Source organism: Berghia stephanieae, chromosome 15 (assembly GCF_034508935.2).
Source record: "Berghia stephanieae isolate SIO BIC M18660-M18661 chromosome 15, UCSD_Bste_1.3, whole genome shotgun sequence".
NCBI lineage: Eukaryota > Metazoa > Mollusca > Gastropoda > Nudibranchia > Aeolidiidae > Berghia > Berghia stephanieae.
The window spans coordinates 9,892,525-9,902,524 of record NC_088374.1 but is presented as its reverse complement, the minus strand read 5'-3'; the positions used below and the strand labels follow the sequence as shown (position 1 = coordinate 9,902,524).

The 10,000-nt window shown below is 36.1% G+C and overlaps 2 protein-coding genes across 2 annotated transcripts in view; both read right to left on the bottom strand.

Moving 5' to 3' along the window:
- LOC144960360 (uncharacterized) overlaps positions 1-549 on the bottom strand; it is a 26,882-nt gene extending 26,333 nt beyond the window's left edge. Inside the window, exon 1 of the mRNA XM_078893443.1 lies at positions 379-549. Coding sequence (XP_078749569.1) covers positions 379-549 — 171 coding nt within the window. The remainder of the gene's footprint in view (positions 1-378) is intronic.
- Positions 550-9,451: 8,902 nt separating this feature from the next.
- Positions 9,452-10,000, bottom strand: part of LOC144960359 (uncharacterized) — a 6,368-nt gene continuing 5,819 nt past the window's right edge. The window contains exon 5 of the mRNA XM_078893442.1: positions 9,452-9,717. Within this exon, the coding sequence (XP_078749568.1) occupies positions 9,452-9,717 (266 nt within the window). The remainder of the gene's footprint in view (positions 9,718-10,000) is intronic.

The following is a 10,000-nucleotide window of genomic DNA, read 5'->3' as shown; positions in this document are numbered from 1 at the left end:
TAGCCTTGTAAAGCGCATTGAGCATGGTAAATCTGTGAAAATGCTCTGTATGAAAAAAAAAGTATTCCTTCAGAGCCATTCGCCCCATGGAGCCGGAGTTTATCCCGGCTTCTATAGCGTGAAACGCACAATTGCAATTGCTTGCTACCCTTTAGATAGGACGCTAATCTATCGCAAAGTACGTTCCGCCAAATCTAAACCACTTAGCTACCCATTCACTGCTGGGTGGACAGGGTGGTCAGAAAAATAATCTCGGCTGCACCCCGGATCGATCACGGTCCCTTTGTGTGTGTGAAGCGAGTGCTCTACCAACTGAGCTATCGGGACCCCCGCTCTATATGAAAGTTCATATTTATTTTCTTTTAATAACATACGTACCTCCCAGTAATCTTTTCTCAAGTTTGAAGTTTTCCAGTGGAAAAAATCATATCTATGCTCGAAGTCTTTGCCTTTCCCTGGAGCTATGTACCGACGACCTTGAACTTGGGCTCTCACTGGGATTGATCCCGTGGTGGACGATGGTGTCCAGGAGTTTGGATCTGTTGTCATTATTATGAAACACAGGGAAACGTCACAAACAGTTTTCATTCTACTACATTTAGTGTTAACGATGCTATTGTTACCACTACGATTTCTACTGTTGTTATTACTGCTGTCACTGCTTATACTACTACTACTACTACTACTACTACTACTACTACTAACTCACTACACTACTATACTACATACTACTACTACATACTACATACTACTACTACTACTACTACTACTACTACTACTACTACTACTACACTACTAAATACTATACTACTACTACTACTACTATACTACTACTACTACTACTACTACTATACTACTACTACTACTACTACTAACTACTACTACTACTACTACTACTACTACTACTACTACTACTACTACTACTACTACTACTACTACTACTAACTACTACTACTACTACTACTATACTACTACTACTACTACATACTATACTACTACAATACTATACTACTACTACTACTACTACTACTACTACTACTACTACTACTACTACTACTACTACTACTACTACTATACTACTACTACTACTACTACTACTACTACTACTACTACTACTACTACTACTACTACTACTACTACTACTACTACTATACTACTATCTACTACTACTACTACTACTACTACTATACTACTACTACTACTACTACTAACTACTACTACATACTATACTATACTACTACTACTACACTCTACTCTATACTATACTACTTCCTATCTCTACTATCTTCTCTACTACTACTACTACATATCACTAATATACTATCTACTTACTATTACTACTTACTATATTATTATATTATTATTAACTACTACTACTACTACTACTACTACTACTACTACTACTAGTCTGGTTGCCAAATCATGATTTTAACCATAACCCAAAAAAAGCGTCCGCCAAATTTTTTTTTGCATTTTATTAAAGTTGAACATCTCAAGATTAAATGTCTGAATAGTGCTGCCATGAGCACATTGAGCATTTTGAGAAATTACGTCACAAAGGTCACGAAAAGGTCATTTTTAAAAATCCTCAAAAATCATTTTATATTATACAGAATGAAAGATTTAGTCAAATCAATTACAAAAATACTTCTTTTTTAAAAATTGGCCGAATAGTTGACAAGTTATTAGCAATTTAACTATCCAAAAGGTCAAGGTCACTGCCAAGATGGTCTCGTAAAATGACCCAAATATAGCCGTGTTTGGTATCAAATTGAAGGCATTGACAAGACCAATACAGAATTTAGGTTATTTATGCTATTTGTTGGTATTTAAATTTCCTACAGCGGTGAAAGTATAATTGGGATAATCAAAATTGACATTTTGTGTGGAAAAGGTGTCAGATCACACAAAAACACGGAGAGAGTCTCCATATAGAAAGACCGTGCCTTGTTTTGAGTCTTTAGTTTTCTTCGCCTTTGCTTTTTTACATTGATATTTACTGAAGGACAAAAAATAGAATGACAATTTTCGGCATATCTGACATGTATCTCTGGTAAACTAAATCACTCATCATCAATGTCTTTGTCACTTGACTCATCGCTTGACATGGAAGCAGCTTGATAAAGGAGATTTTGACAGCACTCACGATCATGACATTTACAAAATATTGTGCATGGAAGCTGCGCGGCAACACAGCGACATTTTGATGATCCACAAGGTTGTTCAGAAGAACATCCGCATTGAATAGTCTCTAACAACTCGGGCGGTACACTCGGTGTGTTGCTTGGCACTGTGGTTGGAACAAGTGATTTGGTTGCTGGCAACTTCATCCATCCAAAATCTGTTGGTTGTAAATCTGGGGAGTTTTTCAAAGACTATGATACCAAATTGCTGTCTGAATGTGCGCTCTTTTGGTGTTCTCACAGAATGCTTCTGAGGTAGGGGGTATGGTTTTCAAGTCAGGGACCTTTTTAATGATTTTCCCCCGTTTTCTTCAGCCAAACTTTGTACCTGGCGCCAGGCATAGTTGCTTCATCGTGAACGCCGTAGCATGCAGTTATGAAGAAGGTGGCTTCTTGATAACATCTTCAAAACTGGCACTGGTGTTTCCAAGGTTGTCCAGTTTGTGTCCCTTTTGAAGAACTTTGATGACTGTGTTTTTCCCTATACCATACGGGTTAGCCACTGTATCACAGCCAGATAGCGCATGTGCTGCAAGAAGATAAGGCGCAATTTCTTGATTTCTCGAGACCGTTTTCCCAATGTCAACAAGTCCACGGTCCCTACTTGTAGCTTCCATCATCACCGAGCAGTGACTGGAGTCCAAGTCAAGCTTGTAGTAGAAATGAACTAACAGTACAAAGACATCCGTATCGTCACTAACCACCTTCACAACATTGGTCAATGAAGCAGCATGTATTGCTTGTTTCACCATAAGGACATCCGCTTCGTCGTGTGTCGTCTCCAAGTCTGTCCTTGTGGAGACTTTTCCATTTTTATTTGGAGAGGAGCATTTTCGTGTCCTGTGATAACGAGACGCCTTTCACATGGTTGAGCTACAGCCCTGGACATTAATTCCGTACAGAGTATGCTAATCAATTGCTTTTTGTTCTCAGTGCAGGCAAGAATTGAGCCTTGAGCAGGCAGAGGAGTGTGTACCGTTCGAACTTTTATACTGCGACTTTGTCGAGTAGCACTTTTGATGCTGAAATCATGATATCTGTCAAAGACAACGTGCACGTCACTTCTGTCCATTTTCGGCAATAAGAGAGTCCAAAAACTATTGTCATAGTCTTGGATGGTTCCTTTGGATGGCCAGTTTACACAATAAAGAAGTGCGCATCCATCTAAGATCACGATCTCAGGATGTTGTCCACCACAAGCAGAGACAGTTTCTTGCAGATTTCTCTTCAGAGCAGCTTTTGTAGTAGCAGTACGTATGTCTCCATTGTCACTGAATAAAGATGTCGGGAATGGTGCCAGTTCATATTTAAAGAGAGACTCTATGTCAAAATCTCGACAAGCCATTAATCCCATAGCGCGAGAATAAATCAAACTTGTGTCGTATATTGGACCACGGTCACTTTGAATAGATTTTTTCCCGGCTGCCATTGTTGTCACTTTGGTAGAAAGTGCTTTATAGAATTCATTGGGCCATGTTTTCTCAAATTCTTTCATGTCCGTGGTACCGATGCTGATAGAATCGTCTACATTGACAGATTGAGGGCTCACTTTTCCATCAGCGATGTTCTCAAGGCAAACAGGATGCGCAGTTGCACTTAGGGGGTTGATGCATCTATCTAATTTTGTCCGAATTTTTTCCCTGTCCAGCGCATCACTAGCGATACGCGCATTCGTTTCCTCTTTATGCATTTCCAGAAAGTCCTTTTTGGAACTCTCAGTCAATTCAGACAAACATTTCAGAAGACGACTGCTGGTGTGAAGGCTAAGGGCCCATCGCTGAATGGTAGAGTGTTTCAGTGTTAAACAGACAATCGCTATGAGGGCGATTAACGTTACAGAAACCGGGATAAATTCAGGCACCAGGGGCCACATGGCTCAAAATATTTTTTTTTTTAAAGGAGTATAATAGTGATGAGTTAATAGTAATAGGACAAATATTTCTTTTCACTTTTATTTTCAGAGTTGGAATCAATGGAAAAAAAGGTTGCCAGGAGCATATATATATATATATATATATATATATATATATATATATATATATATTTATATATATATATATATATATATATATATATATATATATATATATATATATATATATATATATTGCTATTACATCAGTTCAAATTGTTAAGTGTTTCTGTTGGCTAGAGAGGGATCCCTTGTAAAGCGCTTTAGTGGACAGTGCACTATACACATACATGTACCCAGTAACAAATATTGTGCTCAAACGGAGCACCATACTTTTACTACCTACCGGAAAAAAAGAAAACATGAATGAATGATTGAAAGAATGAAAGTGGGTCACTTTAACTGAAAACATATTTTTAAAACGGCATTTACCTTTTATTTAACTGTGATGGGGGCATAAAAGGGGACCTAATATGGTTTATAGACATCAGTGTTCTGATAAAACAAAACAGACGGAGCAGTCGGCGTGTACGTTTGCTGCCGTGAACTGACACATTTAGTCTGTGCTGTGTCAAGGCCAAACCGCGAGTCACGTATGGAAAACCATTGTAACCAATTATGGATCCCATGATTACCGCATACAAAATCACATTTTATTAAAAATGCTCAATGTCAACAGACCGGCACTAATCATGATAACACTCCGCATATATATCGCATTCCGATTCCGTTAAAACATTTTTGGCGGACGTTATGAAAGGGTTATGAAGGTTTCCTCTAGACTATACTACTACTACTACTACTACTACTATTATTATTATTATTATTATTATTATTATTATTATTATTACTATTACTACTACTACTACTACTACTATTATTATTATTATTATTATTATTATTACTATTACTACTACTACTACTACTACTACTACTACTACTACTACTACTACTACTACTACTACTACTACTATTACTACTACTACTACTACTTCTTCTTCTTCTTCTTCTTCTTCTTCTTCTTCTTCTACTACTACTACTACCAGTACTACTACTACTACTACTACTACTACTACTACTACTACTACTACTACTACTACTACTACTACTACTACTACTACTATTATTATTATTATTATTATTACACTACTACTACTACTACTACTACTACTACTACTACTACTACTACTACTACTACTACTACTACTACTACTACTACTATTATTATTATTATTATTATTATTATTATTACTATTACTACTACTACTACTACTACTATTATTATTATTATTATTATTATTATTATTACTATTACTACTACTACTACTACTACTACTACTACTACTACTACTACTACTACTACTACTATACTAACTACTACTTCTTCTTCTTCTTTTTTCTTCTTCTTCTACTACTTACTACATTATACTACTACTCTACTACTACTACTACTACTACTACTACTACTACTATTTATTATATTATTATTATACTACTATACTACTACTACTACTACTACTACTACTACTATTACTACTACTACTACTATATATTATTATTATTTATTATTATTATTACTATTATACTACTACTACTACTACTATATTTACTACTATTATTATACTATTACTACTACTACTATACTACTACTACTAACTACTACTATACTACTTACTATACTATATTATACTATACTATATACTACTACTATTACTACTACTACTACTACTATACTACTACTACTACTATTACTACTATTACACTTACTTACTACTACTACTACTACTACTACTACTACTACTACTACTACTACTAATCTACTACTACTACTACTTCATCTATATACTACATACTACTACTACTATACTACTTATCTACTATTCTACTACATACTACTAACTACTACTACTACTAACTACTACTACTATACTACTAACTACTACTACTACTACTACTACTACTACTACTATACTACTACTACTACTACTACTACTAACTACTATTACTACTACTACTACTACTACTACTACTACTACTACTATATACTACTACTACTACTACTACTTCACTACTACTACTACTACTACTACTACTACTACTACTACTACTACTACTACTACTACTACTAACTACTACTACTACTACTACTATACTACACTACTACTACTACTACTATTTACTACTACTACACTACTACTACTACTACTACTACTACTACTAACTACTACTACTACTACTACTACTACTACTACTACTACTACTACTACTACTACTACTATTACTACTATTACACTACTACTACTACTACTACTACTACTACTACTACTACTACTACTATACTACTACTACTATCTAACTAACTTACCATATTCATCTGTGTATCAATATCACTACATACACTACTACTACAATACAGTATCTCTACGAACAGTCTATATAACACTATACATACACTATATTGTATCTCTCGCTACACAACATATATATACATAAACTTAATCACAGACTACTAATTATCCTTTTCCTATGATCAATCTACGATCGTCACAGTACCTACACTATAGTGAAACAGTGTCCAGTTTGTAGACAATATCTCAACACAATAACTTTGTTACGGTCTACTATTTTGCTCGTGCATGACAATTCATGTGATTTGTTATACATACATTTTTCATGTATTTTAACCAATTTAAAAAGCAGCGTGTTTACATTTATTGAGAAATCTCCAATCGTTGTACAGCAACTAATCATGTGATCGATGACTAGTTTGGACGAAAACACGAATATAGATCGCTCCTATTGTGTTAGTGCATGACATAATCAGTCAAATTGTGAAAATTTTGAATTTGCAATTTTTTTGTTTTTTTATTGGGTTTTTTATTTTTTCCATTTTCTGAAAGAATATGCTCACCAGATCATTTTAATCTTTACTTGAAGTAGATCGGGTGATTTTTCATGAAGTCATGGTCAGATGTATAGGAAAGGTATCCAGCAACTTTTCTCAAAATTCATGATTATTCAACTTGACTATCTAGTACAAAATACTTAGAAGTGAAATTAAGATTTGGTATTTCCCGAAGATGTACTAAAAAGGTTGATTTAACTATTTATGACAAGAACTCAAATTTGATAAAAATTGATCTTCTAACTAAACTTGACAATAACTCAGTTTAAACCTTTTCATCATCTGACTAATCATGCCATTCATTGTAACAATTAGTCAAATTCATTGTTGAGAACACAACGTCGAAAACTCGTTATTATAAATCATATATTTTTCAAAGATCTTAAATGAATGCAGAGACTAAAATGATGGATTTTCTTTTATCTGATGTTCTTCTTGAATTAACTAGTAGATTTTTGACCAATCAAAATATAGAATTTGTGACACACCTTCACACGTGCTCGGAAAAACATATGTAATTGTTTATACAAGGACGTGAATAAAATCAATCTCTCTATGATCATTGTTATTGTATTTTAACCGCCAGATGGGTGACGAGATATCACACAATTTGCTCGATCATTTTATAATAGTTTACACATAGTTTTCTTTGTCGGCTCTATTCATCAAGCGGTAGAACAGTGGGCGTATACCATCGATAGTCAAACCCGTGTAGCTTGCTATGTTTACCTATTACTGCCATTGTTTACATTATGACAACTGTCCGAGAGGTGTGGTTATCTAGGTGTCTATTGAGTCGGTGACTTTCAAAACGTTGTCAAGTCACATCCTCATAGAAAATGAGTTAACAATTGGATTCAATAGTTTGATGTCACGTCATCCCAACAACCAGCAGCTTGGTTCTAAACAAAGAACATCGGTACTGGCTGGCTAGAAATTTTTCACATGTCACTTGATCAGAATGTATAAAAGTCAAAACATGATCTGATTTATGATGTTTTTCTCCTCTGGATACACTTTTATGTTCGTCGGAGAAGTATTTCATAAGGGCGTCTGCCATTGTTCCGATAGTTTAGAACCAGTCACTAAGTTACTATACGTCAATACGAGGGAAGTGACGTCACGACTGTTGAAGCCTATCTCAAGTTATCTTTTGGACTCCATAGAATCACCAGAGAAAATTTGCAATTTCAAAACACTCAAGGTATTGTTCTATGCATGAGGCAAAGCAATACACATATTTTCCTCTTTAAGTCAATAAGTAAAAAACAAACAAATTGTGGTTTTCTTTGACTGATGAAAATGGGACCTAGTACCCATTGTCTCAGAACGGTGTTGTGCGGCTATGTTGTCTCGTGCTATGACACTCGATTTCGAATCGGAAGGTTATTGGTTTGAGCCCCGTTTGGGCAGCGCAAGTTGGTATCCAAGTACTCACATTACACCTGAGTACAGTGAAAGAATGTGAATAAAGAGCCTTTTTTCCAAGGACTCAACGATAGCTTACCCAACAAAATTGGGTTTTGCGGCTATGTGGTCTTGTGGTATGACACTTGCTTTCGGATCGGAAGGTCCTGGATTCGAGCCTAGACGGGGCATAGTTGAGTCCTTGGAAAGGGCTCTTTACTCACATTATCTCACCGAACTCAGCCGTAAAAATGAGTACCTGGCCGTTAACAGCGTTGTCTCTGTCGCAAAAATTGTAATATCGCCTAATTGGCTTCAAGTCACGTACTTCACGTTAAGTGTTGCTGTTTGTCAGGGACCCCTTGTAAAGCGCTTTGAGCACGTTTACTGAATATTGTTCTATATATAAGCACAACTTTTTTTTTTTTTTTTTTTGGGGGGGGGGGGGGAGTTGAGACGATTTGTCACAACCAGTGAAAATAAATAGAATTCCCTTTACTCATCTCATAGGCGAAATCTTTCTCTAGGGTCTATTCTAAGGGAAGACTGGAATAACCCAGGCGTCAGCCGCAGTGCAGTGCCGCAAATTGAGCTAGGACGAGGTGACTTGGTAAAGGCCATACAGCGCAGCGTCGGCTGGTCGAACTCGGTATCTTTCGGATACGAAACAAAGACGCTGAGTCACTCTACGTTTCTCCTATATCTGTACCAAAGGTTCTAATCGCCGTCAGATATGGGATCTTGATGAATAGATAGACCGATAAGTACAGGGGTGGTATTTTGGTCCTGGCAATAATGATTGTAGCGCGGGGCTGGTGAGGATGATGATGATGATGGTGATGATGATGATGATGATGATGATGATGATGATGGTGGTGATGATGATGATGATGATGATGATGATGATGATGATGATGATGATGATGATGATGATGGTGGTGGTGATGATGATGATGATGATGATGATGATGATGATGATGATGATGGTGGTGATGATGATGATGATGATGATGGTGAAGACGATGACAACGACGACAGCGAAGATTACAAAGAAAGAAATATGGAGTTAAGGACCATGAAAAGTATGCCAATCACAAGATGAACAATGACTATATCAGCATCAATATCTACAAAACCAACAACAACAACAAGAACAACATCAACAAAACCGACAACATTAAGGACACCAACTTGGAAAGCGTGCAATATCTGTGAAGCAGTGGTCACGTGGGCACCAGCCGTTGTTGTCTTTTTGTAGCCAAACAAAAACTTGTTGTCATCCGTGGCCAAATTCGTCACAGTACAGTTTGCTAAACCAGAAAAATAACATGAATAAAGTAAGAGGAGAGAACAGAAATAGGCTTCAACAGTCGTGACGTCACTTCCCTCGTAATGACGCATAGTAACTTAGTAACTAATTCTAAACTATCGGAACCATGGCGAACGCCCTTATGAACTACTTCTACGACGAGCACAAAAGAGAAAAACATTATAAATATGATCAAGTTTGGACTTTTATACATTCTGATCACATGACATGTCAAAAAGTTTGAACCAGCATGAAGAATAAAAAGTACCGCTTTTCTTTGTTAA